The following is a 21,098-nucleotide window of genomic DNA, read 5'->3' as shown; positions in this document are numbered from 1 at the left end:
TCAACCTGTGTATTGGGATGGGGAGGAGGACGACGACGACATGACTCTCTCCCCCGACTTCACCATTTCTCCCCCCACCTGGTGGTTCTCTCTCTTTAGACCTGAGTTTTAGAGTTTAAATCAACAGCATCAAAAACGCAATAGCTTTGCATAAAACCTTTCAAGCTACATCAAAATTTCAGCCTCAATCTTTTAATTTCTGACAATTGAGATACTGCCCCTATATGAACTAGCAAAATGTACTGTCAAAGATTACTGAATAGATTTTTCAGCATTAGAAAAAAAAATCTATATTTAGCTGTAGATCTTCTGAAAACATTCCATGAAATCCTCCAAGTCTTCAGAGTTAGTTCCAATCAATTTCAAAATTGGGCTGCTTATTACTCTCCAACATTTCAAATTTTAATTTAATTCCTTTAGAGAAGCACACAATTTTTAGATTGGTGGATGATGAGTTCTGTCTTCTTACAATTTAGAATTTGCATCCATTAGGCAGCGTTAGATAGTGAGGTGTTTTCCATGTGGTTTGCCCAGGTACCAGTAATACTTCCTCCAGTGATACATGTGACTACCCCTGGCCAATTTTCTCACCCCGCCTCCCCAGGGTTGTGGGACAATCGCTGTTGGGCAGTGCAGACCAGAATGGGGACCCCTGCCAAAGCCAAGGCCTTCGGACTCTTACTTCTCCATTTACTGGTTGCTGAACTCAAAAACACTAAAAGTATCAAAAGTCTCTAAATCAAGTACAGTAACCCCCAAATGAACTGAACTGCATCTGGACTTTCAAAACAAAAATAATCTCTCATTACTTCAGATGCTTTAAAATTGGCCTCCAAAAAAGTTTCTAAGAGATGGAAAATGCTTACCAACAGAAAGAAAGTCCAATATGTAAAGCTGAACTCCTGAAAAGACAAAAACTGCTGTTCTTTGGTCACCCAAGTAATTTTCCTCTCCACCAAAAATAGCTAACATTTCAAGAGTAAAAAGGCTCCTTTAAGGCACAATAGCAAACCCAAACAACAAAGCCATTGGTTATTTCAAAACAGAAGTTGTCTTGCAGTCATCCTACTGCATGTTCACCCTTTAAAGTGGAGGGGTCACATCTCTAATGAGGCACTCAAATGCGGCAACTCCTTTTTTTAAAGATTATTTAAAGCAGCTGTGATGTAGTCATCAAAAATTCTGGGTTACTTGCCTTATAGTACCAATCTTGAAATTTTTTACAGCACTCTTCACTGCAGAAATCTCTCACTACACCATCAAGCTCCTTAGATGCTCCCTTTTTACATAGTTGGGAGCAGTAGTTGCAAGTAACACATCTCAATCCTAAACGTCTTGCAAAATCCTGTTTATAGAGCAGCTTGCAACCTGAAAGAAAATGTTTTAGAAGTTAACATAAATAATGTTCCGATTTTATCCTACTAAAAAGTACACTTATAACCCTGTTGAGGTATCAATCCATTTAGAATCCAGTGGAAAAAATAAAATCAAAGTGATAAGCCTCTTCAATTCTGAGTGTATTTAACAAGCAGTGGCTAAAGGAAGAAATATCAAGGCCAGGAGAGAAGTCTAAAAGAGGAAGCACAGGGCAGAGGCAGAGAGGATCTGCCAGTGGATTAGTTTCAGCACTAAACTAAGCCAGTCACAGGGGAACCCAGGCTCTTGTTTCTCTCCCAAATTAAGATTCAATATGCCACTGTCCAGGAACATCATGAATGTCAGTACTGGATCAGATGAAGAAGAGTCCAATCAGTCCAGTTTTCCATCTCCAACACTGGCAACTGGGTGCTGGTCATCTTGGACACATGGGATGACAACCCAAGAGGCAGAGAAAGCTGGTGCCATCCCCTTCTTAGAGATGTGGAAGCTGGGGCATGGAGAAGTAAAGGGACTTGCCCAGGTTCACACAACAGGACCGTATTAGAACTGGAACTAAAACCCGGGTCTCCTCATCCCAGGCTCTTTCCTCTAGGCCTCCCACACCATCTCACATCAGCACCCAAACTTTACTCACTAGTATACATCAACTCATCAAATTTTCTGCACCCTAATGGTCAACACCATAAACTGGACAAAATAATACACATCAAATACCTTTATAATTTTTAACTACAGTTAACCTCTGCCAAAGAGGATACTTGCATATACACAAAATTAAGATGATGCTCAATTTAATATAAACCCCCTAAAATCAGGAGCTTCAGAAAGGAAAATTTCTTCTCTTATTCACCTTTTCCCCCAGCCACTATGTGTGTGTGTGTGTGTGTGTGTGATATTCACGTCACCTCTGAACACCATGCATTCATTCATTTGTATTTATTGAGTACTTAATGTGCACAAAGCATTGTACTAAGCACTTGGGAAAGTACAATACCAAAATAAACAGTATCATTCCCTGCCCACAATGAGCTTACAGTCTCGGGGCCAGGGGTGGGGGTGGGGTGGAGAGACATCATTACAAACAAATAAAGTTACAGATATGTACATAAGTGCTGTGGGGCTGGGAGACGGGAACCCCCGCTGACATCAGCTATAAAAAAAAAAAAGCACCTGAGGGTTTGGCCTAAGGTGATTACTTTCCTAGGACACTGACATCTTTGGTCTTTAGGATACCAGAGATTCTTTCCAGATGGAATGCTTTCTTCTGACCTGGCTTTATCCTCTGCAGCCCATTCCCCGAATGGGGAGGGAAGCTTGGAGCCACCTAAACCTACACTCAATTCTACTGGAAGACATGATTATTTTGGTGAATAATTTATTAAGGAAAACCTGCATCACGGTATCCCACATGCATGCACACAACCACTTCTTTCAACACCACATCATGCTGGATCCAGAGAGATGCATGTTGTCAGAAGGACGTTTCCCTAATTCCCTTATAATGGTCTACCCAAAATGCACAGTAAAGCTTGAAGAGCTGAATGTATATGTTCAGGATACAGGAAACCGTGGAAAAAGGGCAAGGCAGAAAGAGAATGACCAATCAGACAATAAAAGCAGTGAAGGGGACGAACTGAAGAAGGTGAAACACAAGACAGAAGAAGTAGAGAAGAGGAGGAAGGTATAAGTGGAAAGTCTCTGGGTTCTTGAAGAAAGCCATGATGAGGGAAGTGCAGAACTATACTGCTCACGAGCCTGTGCATACCCTTCTCCTGCTTCTTTCCTGCCATAAATAAACTATTTCAAATGACAGCTATAAAGAAGAACTTGGTCACGGGCACTGATATCACCAAGAAGGCTGAGCAGGAAGAAGAGATTGCCCAGTGCTCTCTCCAGAGGGAACACATACAGCCAGCCCTCCCACCCCAACAACAGTGCCACATAGGATGGCTTCACATTCTACCTCCAAACCAAAGCTAGAAAACAAGTCCTCATTTTCCCAGGCCAAAAACAGGCTCCAAAACCTCAGTGTGACTTCAGAGCAGTATGGTACAGTACCCAAAATGTGCAGGCTCCAAGGTGATGCTGATGTTGGGTTTCTGGCCAAGAAACACCAGGTATACGTGACAACTGGGCCCATGTGTCACTTACCATTCGCCTATCCTATACCTTTGGCTGAAAATAATTCACCCATTCCTGCTGCTGCACCCCAAATGGGTCCACCTGCTGCTGCCTGGTAAAACATACTATCTGTCTGCCTCGTTTGAGAGGGCCTTTTGATACGCAACATTTGTTTTTGTGAACTTCTCTCATCAAGTCCCCACAAACTCACAGTGGGCTTTCAAAACTCGGCACATCTATCAAAATGTCTTTCAAAATTTAGTGGCTTTTTTTTGGACGACTACCAATCTTGCAACAGGAAGCAGCCTAGACAGTTTTTTCAGGACTTGTGCTGCGTGAAATTCTATAAGGCTGTAGGCCAAGTGCAAAGAACCTACCCAGATAAGACAGAATGCACCAGGCATTGAAACAGGGCCCACGACATATGCCTCGGGGACACAAAAGCCTCGGACCACAGCTCATACCTACTTCTCCTACAACTCAGGGCTTCTACACCATTCCCCTACTGCCAGCATGTGCTGCCACTTCCGCGCCACCACCTTACCTCATGCACCCTGCCACTTTCTCCATTTGCCCGGTCTCTCTTGGGCAGTAGGGGTTCTGTGGGAGCCCAGGGGCCTAGAGTAGAGAACCAATGAGCAGAAAGACAAGAAGCCACCCCTGAGCCCAGTCCTGCACCCGGCTCTGACTGCGCGCCAACACGGAGTAAGTGCCGACAGCTGGAGTAAGTACACATCCCAGAGAATAGTGTCAGGGACAACCACCGTCCTGCTTTCCCAAACCCGCCCTCAATAGAAAGCCGTAAATGGCTAAAATAGGCAGCCATAAACTAATGGCCAAACTCCTATCCCAATGCAGAGGAAAATGAAGATGTATTTTCAACCAATGATTCTACAAAAAAAAATTAAACCCCGTCAGATTTTCCTTGGCTGGGTTTAAAATACGAATTGGTCAGCTAAGACCACAGAGGACTATGGGAAGTACCTGGACACAATATCATCTTGAAAAACATTCTCAGGTTTCCTTACACCCTTAACTTACTAGTATTAGCAAAACCAAAATTCCATAATCATCTTACATTTATCTAGAGCTTACTTTCACATTTTCTGAACTTGGAAGTAAAGAGTACCTACCTGTTCAGTGGCATCTCTCTATTTCTCACCCTCCCTTAAAATTCAGGATCTATTCTCCTATGAATTTATGGTCAAGACAGCCAACAAACAACCCCAACCATACAAAAATGAATTCCCCTTAAAGTAGATCATATATTGTACTGAACTTTGTGGATACATGTGGGCAGGGAACATGTCTTATCAACTCTGTTATATTGTTCTCTCCCAAGTGCTTAGTACAGTGCTCTGCACACAGCAGGTGCTCAATAAAAACCATTGACTGATTGACAACTAGCCAAGGAACCTGAATCAGGTTTGAAACACTGAACTGAACTAGTGAACTGAAGGCCCCAGCTCACAGCATTCTGCTCTGGATCATTTATGAGATATCCTGGTGATTACTGTTATTTAAAATAAGCATCATAGACTGTGTTTACACAGTCCTTTGACTTTCAGGGTGTTTTCTTAAGAAGTGACTTCATTTGTTTCTTATGAAGAAACTCCCTCAGACTGTGAGCTCCATATGGAACAGAGACTATGATCCTTCTGACTATCTTCCATCTACCCCAGGACCTAGCACTGTACTTTGATATAATAAGCTCTTACCCACTATTATTATTTTAGTACCCAAACAGAAGATTTGGAAGAAAAAGCATCATTATCCAGCTAGTAAACCTGAGGTCCGAAGAGGTTGAGAAACTCTTCTCAAGCTCAGAGACCAAGGCAGTGGGCCACCAGACTTATGAGAGCTTTTCTAAAGGGAGAGACCTGGTATCATGTTTATCACTGAACCTGTCATTTCTCATTTTTGTTTTCCTCTCCACTTATATGTCTGTCAGCAGCCCCCTCTCTCCCCTTCACTTTAGACTGAGAGTCCCTTGGGGACCAGGGGCCGTTGCATCTCGTTCATCTGGGTAACTTTCTTCCCAGGTCTTTGCACACAGTAGGCGCTTAATAAGCACTACTACTAATTCTGATGTCCCCAATTTAAAATGTAAAAAAAAAAATTATTCAATAAATGCTTTTATTAAATTCTGTTTAAATACATACCTTCACTACAGAATGGTCTTTTAACACCAGAGAAATTAACTGTTTCGTGTAGGGTCTTCTCCTCTTGACAGTATTCACAATATGTAACTATGCAGTGCAACTTCTTATAGTCATCTGAACATGTTTTACTGCAGAACTGATGCACTTTGTTCTAAATTCACAAGAAAACATGACAAATGGTTACCTGAGGGAAGTCGAAAATAGGTACTGGCCATTTTAAGATCAAACTGAACCCAGGGATTTATCAAAAGCAGTAACAGTAGCAAACAACAGTCACTATGTCAAATTTAAGGCACTCAGGAATGCATCCAAGAAGAACTGTATGATGTAACATCTGCTGATCAAGACAGCTAGCTTCCCCAACCCACTGGAGGTGAATTGGAAGTATGTGTGTGGCTTGCAGGGGGCAATAAAGCTATTATTATGAGAGGTTTTGTTATGTCACAGGGAATGGACAAGGAATTTGGGGGGCTTTGGCAATTGAGGTATGTATATCTGGGGCCCCCCAGGAAGGGAAGCAGCCCACAACTCGGGGAGTTCTTAAGTTTGGCCTTCTGAGGAAGAGGCCAGTGTGATTCCCACTCCTGGACTGTTTGCACAGAAGACATCAGAGCCACCGGATCAGGCTGCAGGACCCATACGGAAGGCTTTAGAGGAAACTGAGAAACTGACTGCACATACGTCTTCAGGGTCAGGTGACACTGACACAAACATCCCAAAGGAAGAGAGCCAGATGGGAATTTGTGGAACACTATCACAGTCTCTGTGAAAGAGCAGGCACTTTCACCCTAAAAAAGCCTGAGGAGCTGCAGACACTGTTATTCAAGCAACTGCACATGGCTGTTTATCGTCCCCCGCCTGAACGCTAGCAGAAGTGCAATCAAACCATCACTTGCCTCCCATTCCAGGATCTCTGGCTTCGAACAAAATGAGTTTTTGCAGTAACTGCATTTCAACTGAATATCACTTGGAGATACAAACTGACCGTTTGGAGACGATTGCATACTAAGAGCCTGGAAGACACCAAAATTGAAAGTTACTTTAATTTGAATTTGCATATCATATGGCTTGATCTTCTACTGAGTCTAACAAGTCAACTAACTACATCATCTAAAACATTCAAGTGCTCAGCTCAATTATTCCAGAACTAAGGAGTAATTTAGGCATTCTAAAATCTAGAAGTCTTGCTAGTTGAGTCCAAAGTATTTCCGACATCCATCAATCCCCTTCTTGCCCTCAGCGGAGTGGGGATGGCTGTGCTTGGGGGCGTCTGTGCTCCAAGACGGACCCCAGCCCCGGCATGGGGGCTCGGCCAGTCTATGGTTGTCCGGACTCCCAAGTCCAAGCCCAGAGGGTCCGGCAAGTGATGCAAGGGTCCAGCTGCAGTGAGATGAGGCGCTTAGTGGCCCAATCCTCACCAAGATGCCCACCCTCAATTTCTGGTTCAATCGAGAGGCCAGAATCAAGGCTGGCCAAGGGGCATGTTCCTGGAGAGCAGGGCATGGTGTGACCATGACAACGATTCGGCTGGAACACTGGAGGGGCTTCATTTCGGAAAAAAGGTCATAGCTCACTGCCAAACTGCGTGCCTATGGACTGTATCTATTTGCAAGTCATTTGGCATGGTTAACTGAGCTCCATTCAGCCACTAGGCTGTAGGACACCTGCTCCCACTCTGGACAGTTATGATTTCAAGCTTCTTTAGCCCTCCCTTTTTTTGACCACATCCAACCTCCTGCCCCAGTGCCCATCACAGCACTCTATCAAGTCTAGGTGCAACAATGTAAAAAATGTCCATCTGTAGAGACAGTGCATACATCTCCTCCAAATACCTATCTCAGAGATGGACAGACAGTGCACATACGGATCTGGTACTGCCCACAGGAAAAAAGATAAAATGAAAATGGCAAACCTGAAATTTAGCTACGCAACTGGAATTGCAAAAGTTGTACAGTTTTCCATCAGGCATTGTGGCTTGATACTGAGGTAAAGAGTTTCTCTTACAAAAGTGGCAAATGATTCCCACACCTGTAGAAAGAGTCCATATCGGATTTTACATAAGAACACAGAGAAGCACAAATTTAAGGAGCTGGTGCCATCAGAGATGGACGGAAGTGTATTTCTTCATAAACCCCCCGATGCTTTGGAGTTTCTTGCTGGTCTGTTGATTATTTATTCACTGTGACCTACACTCCACATAGAGGAGACACACATGTTCTCATATATCCTATTAGGTTAAAAACACCTCAGCTAAAAACAGTTGAGAAAAAGTGGAGGAATTTTAGAAATAAATTTAAATAATAGAAATGATAGATTCACAGGAAACCCAATACCACCACCAAATAAAAGAAAAGTTTTAAAGACAAGCAGCCCCACTTTTCACTCTGCTAGCCTACATGAATCAATTATTGAAGGAAAGCTAAAAAAAGTAAAGCCAGAACATCAGAGTGTGCACATGTGGGTGAGGGAAGAGGGGAGAGAAAGATTGGGAAAGTATTAGCCATAGGTGCACAATAATTTGAGTAGGAATCTGCTTCTATCAATTGTGATAAAAATGTTTTGAACTTACTTTGTGATTTTGCATATTTAGTCTTGTGTGTATTCATGCAAGCAGTTGAACAGTATGGCTCCATGTATCCATTAGGACCTATGCACTGGGTCATATCAAAAAACCGGCACTGAGTTCTACAACCAGTACAGGTTGTGAGTTTGCCATATTTCTAAAACATGAAACAAAGCAAAATAATATCTTAGTTAAGTCATTAAAAAAATAACCCACACCAACAGCCACAGTAGAAATTTAGTAGAGGTGCTTTTTATTTGCCTTCTTTAAAACACTGTTACAGCATTAGCTACGCGTATTATCTAACAGGGCCAAGGCTTATCCACCACTCACGATGGGAGATTCCCTCCACTACTCTATTAAAATATTTTACGCCTTTGATTTTAATCCAACAAATACTGATACTGTCAGTTTGTTGGAGGGGTGGGGAGGGGAAGGGAAGAGGGAAGGATTAGGGTGAGGAGAATGAAACTGGATAATAAGAGCCCAAATAAACTAATCAAAGTTTTACTCCTATACCCAGTTATCATCAGCCACATTTTAGCGACTTTTTCCAAGGATCATACAGTATTCAACCCCACATGCAAAAAGGATTTACGACGTGATTTCCAATACTGAAAGGGTGCTCCAGTCAACCGGCATTTACGTGGGCAATCAAAAAATAATTCAAAAGGAACTCTGGATATCTGATGCTAGCTAAAACTTATCATTGCCACGTACTGCGGCATTAAAAAAACCATTAAAAACAACTTAATTGCCTAACTGAAAAACTAACATAATTATTTTATCACCTCCCAAGCTCAATGCCCAGTAAAAAGATGAGAAATCGAGAGAGGCCCGGTGTTTTGTTTAAAGTATTTGTTAAGTGCTTACTATATGCCAGGCACTGTACTACGCACTCAGGTAGATACAAGCAAATCCGGTTGGACACAACCCATGCCCCACAGATTTCATCAAATGCAGTAGCTGAAAATAACATTCAAACTATGAAATGACCTTTGCCTATAGACTGCAATTGCTAAGCATCAGCCTAAGCTTCTGAAGCTTTTAGCTGCTTTTAAATTTCACCGTATATTTTTCAAAGACTTAATCCACATAAATTAAAATTAAAAGCAGTTACAAAGTCACTGTTTGGTGGAGGGCCGGAAAAGTATGTGACTTTAGGAAAATAACAATCACTCTGGGCCTAATTCCCTTATCTATGAAATGGGGATACAACTTTTCTCCCTCTGTCTGCTTATAAGGGCTGCTAGGAACAGAGACTGTGTCAGATCTGATTATCCAGCCCTTAACACATAGTAAGCGTGCATGGGTATGTATACATACATTCACAAACCACAAACCCTGCCCCCAACAATGAAGAAATGAATGATGTAGGTCTTCCCTTCCTTTCCACCAGGTCAGAGATTTGGGTTCTAAGCATTCGGGAGGAAGACCACCCATCACAAGACCGTGACAGGAGCCCAGGCTGGCATGGGAAAAGCACGGGGTTGTTGCTTCCATGAGTTAGCTATGCCCATGTGACTTTTCATTTGCCTTAATGCCTCAGTTGCACCCTTCGGGAGTCTTTGTGGTCCTCTGGGCATAAAGTACCCTTACTCTGCCCCAAAACAGAGATGGAATGACTCTGCCATGAGGCAGCAACATTCTGGATGCTTTTTTCACTATTACTGTTGTTGCTGCTGCTGCTACACTGATTTTCACATCAAATAATAATAATGATGGTACTTTTTAAGCACGTACCATGTGCCAAGCACTGTTCTAAGCACTGGGGTAGATACAAGGTAATTACGTTGTCCCATGCAGGGCTCACAGTCTTAATCCCCATTTCACAGATGAGGTAACTGAGGCACCGAGAAGTTAAGTGACTTGCCCAAAGCCACTCATCTGACAAGGGGCAGAGTCGGGATTCGAACCCACGATCTCTGACTCCCAAGCCCGTGTTCTTTCCACTAAGGCATGCTGCTTTCCGATTAGTGGATCAATGATAACCCTTAATCCACTACCAGTGATCATTTATGCAGAAATGACTCACAGTGGGCTGGGTCTCATTTCAGTGTGTTCCATACAGATGGATGGCCAATTTTCTTTGTGCTCATTAAACATTCTTGGGATTCACCACTCACAAAATGAATGCTGAATACCCCACAAATGCAAATTAAGGATAGAAGGTGAAAACTAGACATCAAATCAGCAGTGACTATACCGCTAACCCACTTGTGAATCCGCAAGTCACCTGATTAAAAACATAATGTCAGTGGAGCCAAAGTGAATATATCTAAGAAACTTGAAAGCTTAAAAAAGAGTGATAACTCACTTCCTAATTTACCTGGAAAACAACCAATACCCTTACATATTCAATCAATTTACTGATAAGCAGTTTGTGAAAACTGAGACCTCAGAAATTCTTAAAAGAGAAAATTTCCTTGTACAATGAGTGTTCGGCACGAACTGTAATAGCAGTCTTTCCGATTTGGCTGCGTGCTAGACACTCAGGGGGGCGGGGGGCATGTGGAGAGGGAGGAAGAGGCCACACAAAGCCACTGAGTTAAAAGCCTCTTGTGGACCAGAAATCCAGTGTCTGGTCCGGAACCAACCCATGCCGAGACCAGCACCTTTCTGGGCTGGCCTAATTCGGAACTAACTGGCACAGAGTAGTCCACAAGGCAACTGGCACTTAATCCAGAACCCCCTGGACGTCTGGGGTGGCCCCGTGGAGAGAGCTAAGGACTGAGAGTCAGATGACCTAGGTTCAAATTCCAGCTTCACCACTTGCCTGCTGTGCAACCTTAGGCAAGTCATTTGACTTCCTGGGGCCTCAGTTCCCTGATCTATAAAATGGGGGTTCAATTCCTGTTTTTAGTTCCCGTTTTCTTTAGACTGTGAGACAGGGACAGTGTCTGACCTGACTGTATCATATCTGTCCCAGAACTTGGTGCAGTGCTTAGCTCACGGAAGCACTTTAACAGATGCCAATATTACTATTATTACTATTATGATTATTATTGTTGTTGTGACGTTCAACTCACTTCCAGGTCAACCGGTACCACGGCCAAGCCCCAAACAAGAAGCTATGAGTTGCCATGGCTATCTGGGTTGGCTTGGGCCCAGCCAACACCACCAAAAGGAACTGGGCCCAACAGCACCCATTCATTCTCTCTGGCCAACAGGGCTGTGGGTACTAAAGGGGAGTACTGCAGAGAAATCCTTTTGTATTCAACTAATCAAATGAAGAACACTGATTAAGGGTTGATTATCTACTGCAGTCAAAGCTCTTGAAAGAGTGCAACAGAGGTAACCCACACAATCCTGTCCTGGAGGAATGAGATTAAGAATGAATAAGAATGAATGAATACGATCCACTCCCCGGTGCCAGAATCTAAAGGTCAACCAATCAATGGTATTTGGATGCTTACTATGTGCACAGCACTGCACTAAGCAACTGGGAGAGAACATTACAACAGAATTAGACTTAGCAGACAAGTTCACCGCCCATAATGACTCAAAGTCAAGGGTGTGGTACCTTTGACTTTCTATCCCTTGTCTTAGTCTAGAAAATATGGCTAAATTCTATGAATATTTCAAGTTTCACTCCTGATCACCTGAAAGACAACAGGAATTAGTGGCAATAAATGGCAAGGCATTGAAAGAGTTTATGTCTCTGAACACTCGGTGCACACGCAAGGCAGCAGGCTTTGCAAAAAAGCATAATGACTAGCTTTCCCATAGTAATCTACAGCAGTTCACAAACATCCTCAGGATGCAGAAAGTAACCCAATTAAGCCCCATTTCACAAAGAAAAGGAGGAAAGATGGGAGTACCAAATGTACTTGCATAATTGCCTCCACTCCGTGATTCCCCCCGCACCCCGATCTTTTAGGAGGAAGTGAGAGATTATTTTTGCACTTATCAAGAATGGCGGCACATGCCAGGGTAGAAGGAGAAGAGTCAGAACGTGCTAAAGCCGCAGTTACAGGATCATGCCATGGCACACGGCGAGCAGAATGGTCAGAATGTGAAAAAGAAGCAGACTACAGATTCACAGTTGGGGGGTGAGGAATTTCTTTGACAAGGGCAAAGGAGGTCTCTGGGGTGGGGATTACACAATTCACTGAGTGTCTATTGTATGGAGCACTTGGGAGAGTGCTATGGAGTGCTTTTAGCTCTCCCCACCTACCAGCCCCTTTCTTATCTCCTGCTCCCCTTCTTCTATACTCAATTCCTGGTATGATTGTAATAGTCCCTCTCTCCTGTTTTTGAGTTGCAAAAGTGAGGCCAAAAACTGGGGTAATTATGTGAGTAAATCCAGCAGATTTAGAGGGTTTTGCTCCAATCAAACAATGGCATTCACTGAGCGCTTGCTTTACGCAGAACACTGTAGCAAGCACTTAATGCAACCAATTAGACAGTGGTCAAGTCAGACATAAACCCTGTGGCCTGGCTCCACAATTGCTACTCTGATTGCTGAAGCACATCCCCTTCTCTTACCTCTGACTGCATTAGGAAGGAGTCTTGCATGTGATCTCTGACCTCCTTCAGGAAGGTAGGATGGCTACCTACCTGGAAAAAGATTAAGAAATTAGACTCAGACAGAGTTCAAGCCTGCCATGGCACTAGACAATGGATTGGAAAGAAACCAAATTATTTCATTAGGATGTTTCAACTGAAATTGTTCCTTGATGGCATCTGTCAACCCAGAAAATAGAATAGATTAAAAAAGAAAACAACACTACCTCACCACAGGGTGCCTATGGAGCAACCTGGGACAGAGAAATAATCAAGGCCAAGAAGAGAAGGGGTTTCTAGAATAAAAACAAGGGAATGGAAGGTGAAGGAGAGGGAGATGGGAGTGAGCAGGGTTCAAGTTAAACTCAACTCCTAAAATATGCCAGGACATTTCTGACAATCTGACAGAAAGGGTGCAGAAAGGAGGTCCACCCAGCCTTGCTCCCCAGCCTGTAACCTGGCAGAGGAATGGCTTTAGGCACACCAGTATCCTCAGGTGAATAATAATAATAATGATAAGCGCTTACTATGTGCCAAGCACTGTTCTAAGCACTGGGGTGGGGGGAACAAGGTAATCAGGTTGTCCCACAAGGGGCTCACAGTCTTAATCCCCATTTTACAGATGAGGTAACTGAGGAACAGAGAAGTGACTTGCCCAAAGTCACACAGCTGACAAGTGGTGGAGCCAGGATTAGAACCCATGACCTCTGACTCCCAAGCCTGTGCTCCTTCCACTGAGCCATTGCTGAAACCACTACTGCCCAGCCCAACCTTCAGTCGTGAAAAGTGAAGCAGGTTGAAAATGCCAAATCAAGCAGAATGAAAACTGACCTCTAGTGGAAAGTCAAAAATCAAATCTGGCTGTTAGCCAGGGACAAAAAAAGAAAAAAGAAAAAAGACTTTAACTTGATCAGGTTATCAATAAGGAAGGAGAGAGGAGGGAAAAGGAGGGGAGAAAGCAAATGAGCAAGGGAGGGTAGAGATAAACCGATAAAAGGCTCAGAAAAGGCAGAGGTTAGGGGAGGAGAAAAAACGGGATGGTGAGCTTCACCATGTATGAGTTAGAGCTTCTGAAAGTACTGAGGGCGAGCAGTGCTTGCCCTAAGAGGGGTCATAAAGGAGTCACTGTCCATATACCGTATAGCGAGATTTACCTCCACACCTTAAAGGCCCCATGTCCAGGCAACAGGAGGAGAGAGAGCTTAGTTGTTGTTGAAGAGGGGTCAGGAGGAAAAGAAAGTAGAGGGTAGAGGGAGGAGGAGGTCAGGCTGTCCAGCCGCTTTCCCTCTTTTGGTTGACGCTAGGCAACCAAAGTGCAAGCTCTTGATCTGGGCCCCATGCACTGCTACTATGCGCCACACCTGGCTATCAAACATACAGAAAATGCCTGATCTGTCTCTCCTGCCTCCCTTTCACATCCAACCCAATTCCTCCTTAACCTTTTCCTGCCTCTCCTCTGGAAGAAGCTGAGAGAGAGAAAATGGCATTAGCCTAAGAAAGTAGGAGGGACTGGTCTGAGATTCCCACTGCTGTAATGAGGTGTGAAAGGACCAGGGCAGGGGGTCCATCATAGAACCCATCATGTGTAAATTTCTCACCATGGCTGATTTGGTTGATTTTGGGCTTTGTACTTTTGACATTTCCACATGTCAGTCTCATCATTGTCACTGATGTGTCCTTCCCTAATTCCCAAAGGAGGTCTGGGCAGGGAAAACCCAACCAAGTGGGATGACTTCCTTAAAACCTGGGCTCCCTGAAGGTATGTAGCCACGTCAGCTCTTCACATAAGTGTCTTTCTCTGAGTGCCTGGAGAGCTTAGAGCTTCAAAAACTTCCTGGGACAAGGAGGTACTTGAAGCCCTGCCTTCCTCCAAAGGCATCTCTAAACAGGGCAGTCCTCTACTCTTTCCTCTCAGTGGCAGAAGAGGGCCACCTCATTACAGAAATATACAGAGACCCATGTATATTCAGGGACAGTTATCTCTCGAGTTGGACGACACGGTGGAGGTGTGAGCCAATGGGTTGTATGTGTTTCTGACTCCTTGGAAGCAGGAACGATCCTGAGTCCGATAAATTATCCGTTATGGCATGGCAACCCACGACTTAACCCTGTCTGGAAACTCTAGGAGGAGGGGAAGGGTCAAAAAAGGACACTTCCCAACCGGCGGCACACCAACACTCATTGAGATGCAGGTGCCACTGGCAACTGAGCTGCCCGAAGGGAGCATTACTGCGGAAACAGCCAGCTTCTGTAGCCAGAATTGAGTTGAGGCAACAGGGTGGAGAAGGCAAACGCAGCGTGGCTCCTGGAGAAGTAACTCTGGGGCAGAGGGTCAAGGTGGAGTGAGGGGGCAGGTGGGGGGGAGCAGGGTGGCTTTTACTTCCCAAAGGAGGAAGCCAGGGCCCTCTGCCCTCCATAACAGGCAGCAGCAAGAGAAAGGGAAGGAAATTCCCCCTTCAAGGATGCCCAGGAGATGTCCACGAGCTGCCTGGGGTTGCCAGACTGGGGCAACCCTCCTGGACCTTCCTTGCAGCTTAGAAATGTGCCTAAAGAAGAAACAGATTTCCCCACCCTTCCTCTCCCCTCTCCCAAGGGAAACATGGTGTAGCTGCTTCTTCAGGTGGAAGAGATCAGAAGGTGAAGGGGGAAATTAAGGGGAGACTGTGAGGTTGCAAGCCAGGGCCCAAGGGCCAACTGGGCGGACTCTCTGATAGGCAGTGCTTGGGGCTTTCTCAGCTTTGAGCTCTGGGGAATAACCTGACATGAGGCCCCACGATTAGCCTACTGGCCGCCTCAAAAGCAACACTGACCCAAATAGGGAGCCTTACTCAACTTCAAGCAAGATGGCATGTCCTCCCAGCTACTAAGCATTTTTGAGCAAGCCACTGTGCTAAAAAGTATCATAGAATTTTGCCGGACCAAAAAATGTTTTTGATCTCCAGACGTTTTTTCAATCCATGAATATGGCTGCACTAGGTGGTTCAAGAATCTAATAGTGAATTCTCTTCTTGTACCTCACATTGCTCCTTCTCCAGAAGAACAGTATCACTGCATTGGTATATTGGACTTGGCTCCCTGTTCCCTGTCTCTGCTCCTCATAATTCTGAGACTTACCAACCAAATGAATTTTTTACGAAGTGTTCTAAAAATATTACATTTAGGGCCTCTTCCCTCTAACTGGATTCTAGGCAGACTGGGCCGCTACTTTAGAAAGCACTGGCGGGGTTGATATTTATCCAAGAGTAAAACTAATTTTGATCCAATGCAATGATGACAAATGGAAAAACAAACACTTTTCTGAGTTCTAAATATGAAAAAAAAATAATTAACTTCACTTTTAGTTTAAAATGATGGAATTTCATCTATTTAACTTCTAGGTAGTCTACAGAATCCCCTTCATTTGAAGTACTCTCCTGTTCTGTCACGCGCTAACTCATTACTAATAGTCAACATATTCTGGTTATTTCTATAGTACTGGAGGGGGTGGGGAGGGTGGTGGTGATGGTTTGTGTGTATCTGTCTCAGGATGGGGCTGAGGCTTTGCTGATCAAATTGAATCTGAGCTCATCATTGACAGGGCAGATCTGAGGCTTCCAAAGAATTTGTCCAGCCACTGCCACACTTTACAGGTTAATCTGGCAGAAAGTGGGGCTGATAATAATAAATGGGTTTTGTAGGTAAGGGCCTATATCGATAAAAACAAATCACTTAAGAATGACAAAAGCCGTGGTGGTAAAAAGTAATTCAATCCACCATTCAGGAACACCATGACGTTAACCAGACCTTAAAATCGGCATGATCATGATTCTTTGAAATCTTAATTTCAAGCAAGAACTGTGAATTGAAGCTCAATGATGGAAAAACAGTGCCGAAGCATTTACTTGAGGCTACAATCAAGGCATCTTAGAAAGATGAAATTTAACACAACAGCGAGAATCAAATTTTGATGTAACGAAAGACCCAATTTCCAATCTCCTCCCAAGCTCCCCGATCATAAACAAAGTATTTGAACCTGCAATAGCGAGCAGCAGTCAGGGCCCAGGGACAAGCACCAGAGTGGGTCCGTGTCCGCTGGGTGTTGACACTACGGTCCCTGGCCTGCAGCAATCAATCAATCAATCAATCGTATTTATTGAGTGCTTACTGTGTGCAGAGCACTGTACTAAGCGCTTGGGAAGTACAAGTTGGCAACATAACAAGTTGCAGCAGTGGGAAAGCCCAGTGAGGAGACCAAATCAGAGATACAGAGGCTCCAGGAGCCCGGGGAGGGGAAAGTTCACAAGGGACTGGGAACAGGACAAGGCATAAGGGAACAAATCAAGAGTTGAAGAGGGTGTTTTAGCAGACCCTCCCCAGCATCCCGCTCCGGGTTATATTACTGTCTTCAAGGGAGTGGGCCTGGGTCACAGTCCAATTTCGACCAGTCCCAATCAAAGCCACTGTAAATACTTCTGAAGTCGGTAAAATTGGGAGATGGACAGCTCCAACGACTCAGAGGGTTCCAGGCTCAAGGTGATTTATCAGTAACATTCAATAATTCATAACATCCCAAATTTCTCAAAGAACTACAGGTGTGACAAAAGGCAGCAAAACATTAATAATAATTATCATGGTATTTGATAAGGACTTACTATGTGCCAAGCACTGTTCTAAGTGCTGAAGTAGATACAAGGTGATCAGGCTTTCCCACATGGGGATCCAGTTTTAATCCCCATTTTACAGATGAGGTAACTGAGGCAGAGAGAAGTTAAGTGACTTGCCCGAAGTCACACAGCTGATAAGTGGCGGAGCAGGGATTAGAACCCATGACCTCTGACTCCCAAGCCCGTGCTCTATCCACTAAGTCACACTGCTTTAACAACAAAGGAGCAGCCCTCTAGACTGGAAGCTCCTTGTGGGCAAGAGCATGTCAACCAACCCTGTTGAATGTACTCTCCCAAGTACTTGGTACTGTGCTCTGCACACAGTAAGCGCTCAATACATACCATTAATTGATTAATTTAAAAAATGTTCGAGGGCAAATTGTAAGGGAACCAAGCCTCAGAAACTACACCATGGATTAATCAAATTGTACAATATGCAACTGACAACTTTTGTTATGGCCACCTAACCCACCGTGACAGTGGAGAAACTGCTCCTATGTAGTGAGTGGTACTTAAAAATGGAAGAGAACACAAAGGCAAAGCACAAATTTATAAATCTGCCAATGAAATTCAAAGCACTATCACCATCACAATTCCTGGGTCATCTTCCCTTTAGAGTACTAGCAAGTTACACTGCTGTTTGTTAAGCGGCTACTCTGCTGCCAGTTCATTCTAGCAAAAAAAAGGCACCAACCTGGAATTCTCAGAAGCCTTTATGCATACATTCCCGGCGATGTTAAAACCAAATTATAAGCCACACATGACATCCTCCTGATAGCAAACTACTCCGACAACAGGGCATAAAGTTTTGTGCCCCGTCTCTCTTACAATGGCCCGTTTTACTCTTCTAGGATTTCTTGAGAAATAAAATACTGAAATTCCACTTTTCCCTTGAAACCAGTCTTATGCAAAATTTAAATCTTTATAAAAAACTACTTCCACGCCCAAGAGGGAGACACTTTTCTAGCTCGCTCTCTGAAGCAGCCGATTCTAACCTGCCAGGGCCACCTATGGTGACCAGAACTTGGAGAGAGGGACCCTCCAGGTAGTCGCCTTGGGTAACACCCTGAAAATTACTTCAAGTCCCCAGTTTCAGAAGAAGTCTAAGCCAGGTCCTTCTCAAGAGCACCTGTCGCTTGCCCAGAATCAATGTCCCCAGAGACGCCTCCCTCCCTCCTCCAGACTGCTGACCCAAAATGGGGTCAACACTCCTCGCTAATCAGGAGGCCTCCCTTCCTGACCCCCATTCCCCTGCCCCCCACACATCCACCTGCAAAGTCCCCATGCCCTGCCACACAAGGCAGAGACACAGGAGTAGAAAAGGAGCACTCCTTTCCCACAGGAGGTCGGGCTGAGGAAATTAACACTTCACAGTCTACCTAGGAAGAAGTCTGGCTACCTACTAACCGCACACAGATTCCAAGCCTCAGTGACCAGAAGAACAGGCGTGAGGTTGTTGTGAAGAGGGAACATTATACTGTACTCTCCCAAGTGCTCAAAACTGCATACAGTAAGTGCTCAATAGATACAACTGATGGATTGCTTAAAGTTAGAGATACTGCAGAAGAAAGGAAAGGGGCTTCAGCAACTTTTCCATCACTTGATTCTTAGTTCTTCGAGTTCTTAAACTTCCCCTTGGAGTAAGAGAGACGTCGAAATACCCCATAACCACAGCCAAGATTACTCAAGAGGGACACAACCTCTGGTCTCCGCTGCCTCTACAGCAGTCCCCTCTGCTAAAACAATGAGTGTGTAGAGGCCACTGACCCGGCCAGACATGCTCTCATTACACACAAAATGACAACAGCAATTCCCCATCCAGAAAAAGTAAGTATTTTCCCAGAGAAAGGTGAGTTTTGACTCCAGCATGGATTACCTGTTTGTAATCACTGACACAACTTTGGCAGCAGAACCTTTTCTGCTGCCCGTCGACCATAAGGACATTATTTCCAGCTCCTTTGCTGGGCAAGTACTCTCCGCACTGTTCGCAGCAATTCATTATTAAACCGTTTGCCATTCGGTATCTGTTGAAGCAGTGGTCACTACACAGCTTATGAGTCATATTTTTAAAGCTAACTTCATGACGAATCTAAAAGGAAAAATCAAAAGAACCCATCAACAGATCTGATGCAGTGTCAAAAATTTCCATTAAATGCCCACCAAATTAACCCAACATGTTGTTCGACAAGGAGAGCCCTCTCTGTACACAGCGGAAGGGCTAGTGAGCGTGGCAAAGAGGAACCTGGAGGAAGTACAGCCAGCCTTCCTGAAGAAGCGCCTCTCCAACTCCCACTCTGACCTCCAAACTAATTTAGTTCGATCAATCAACCGGTGGTATTTACTGGGCACAACCTTTGGGTGGAGCAGAGTTCTAGGCATTAAGCAGGGCACAATTGCAGGAAGACGCAGTTCCGGCTCTCAAAGGGCTTACGCTCAACCAAGACAAACGATTTACAAATGATGGAAGAACAATGAAGGGCAAGAATAGAATTGGCAAACATGTTGTGTCTTGTTGTCTTTCTCTCCCTTCTAGACTGTGAGCCCGTTGTTGGGTAGAGACCGTCTCTATATGTTGCCGACTTGTACTTCCCAAGTGCTTAGGACAGTGCTCTGCACACAGCAAGCGCTCCATAAATATGATTGAATGAATGAATGAATTGGCAACAATAATAATAGTAATTGTGATATTTGTTAAGCGCTTACTATGTGCCACGCACTGTATTTAGAGCTGGGGTGGATACAAGCAAATTGGGATGGACACAGTTCCTGTTCCACAAGGGGTGCACAGTCCTAATCCCTATTTTTTCAGATTAGGTAACTGAGGCACTGAAGTGATTTGCCCAAGGTCATCCAGCAGACAAGTAGGGGAGCCGGGATCAGAACCCAGATCCTTATGGCTCCCAGGCTCGTGATCTATAGACTAGGCAAAGCTGCTACAGCAACAAGACCATCGGGATGAGAGCGAGGAATATGATCAGAGAATTTTGTGTAAATAAGTCAGTCAGCTCAGCAATGATCGAGAAAGACAGTAGGAAGGGTGCCATCACCTGAACTAGGAAGAGAAAAATGGAAGACTGTCACTTTGCTTGGGTCTGTTTGGTTTTTAAAGGCATGCCAGCACCCTGCTGCCACCAAAGAACTTCTCATTAAAGGTCAGTTCCATTTCTGGCACTGTAAACCCCCTTGCCACTGGTCTCATAGCTGGGTGTGCCAACAAATCAACAATTCTGAGACACACCTTTGTAGGAAAAATACCTGGGTGTTGAGCATGATTTTGATTTAAAAAAATTTTCCCCCTCTTTCAGCAGGCAAATTATGATCTCACCCCCTCCCAAGACCACTAGGGCAGGGCAACAGGGGCACCATATTCCTCTGATTGCCTCACACCCTACGCCTGTCTAGTGGAGGGGCAACAGAGGTACAGTGCAAAGGGGAGTGTCTACCACACACATTCCTGTGATTGCGCCATACGTGAAAAGCAACAGTTTGGGCAGTAAATCTGACACTTTATTTCTCACATTACAGGAACCTGAAAACAAGGAGGAAGAAGTCAGGCACAGAACTCTATGGCCTCCTTCGAGATAAAAGCAACCCGGATTATCACCAAGAAGGTCACATTTGGGAGAGAAGCCTGGCCAAGTGGAAAGAACACAGGCCTGAGAGTCAGAGGACCTGGGTTCTAACTCCAGTTCTAATCCTGCTATGTAGCCTGGGCAAGTCACT

At 44.4% G+C, this 21,098-nt stretch overlaps 1 protein-coding gene across 3 annotated transcripts in view; it reads right to left on the bottom strand.

Annotated features, from left to right (window-relative positions):
* The window catches only part of ZMYM2 (zinc finger MYM-type containing 2), a 65,668-nt gene that overhangs the window by 26,592 nt on the left and 17,978 nt on the right, over positions 1–21,098 (bottom strand). For 2 of the 3 annotated variants that reach the window (XM_038761493.1, XM_038761495.1), the window contains 7 exons: positions 19,252–19,464; positions 12,715–12,786; positions 8,233–8,383; positions 7,576–7,691; positions 6,560–6,676; positions 5,664–5,814; positions 1,196–1,368 (listed from right to left, as the gene is read on the bottom strand). In XM_038761493.1, coding sequence (XP_038617421.1) covers positions 1,196–1,368; positions 5,664–5,814; positions 6,560–6,676; positions 7,576–7,691; positions 8,233–8,383; positions 12,715–12,786; positions 19,252–19,464 — 993 coding nt within the window. The remainder of the gene's footprint in view (positions 1–1,195; positions 1,369–5,663; positions 5,815–6,559; positions 6,677–7,575; positions 7,692–8,232; positions 8,384–12,714; positions 12,787–19,251; positions 19,465–21,098) is intronic. The other variant, XM_038761494.1, reaches the window with a different exon arrangement.

The sequence above is a fragment of the Tachyglossus aculeatus genome, chromosome 20, assembly GCF_015852505.1.
Source record: "Tachyglossus aculeatus isolate mTacAcu1 chromosome 20, mTacAcu1.pri, whole genome shotgun sequence".
NCBI classification, from domain to species: domain Eukaryota; kingdom Metazoa; phylum Chordata; class Mammalia; order Monotremata; family Tachyglossidae; genus Tachyglossus; species Tachyglossus aculeatus.
This window is presented reverse-complemented; position numbering and strand designations above follow the sequence as displayed.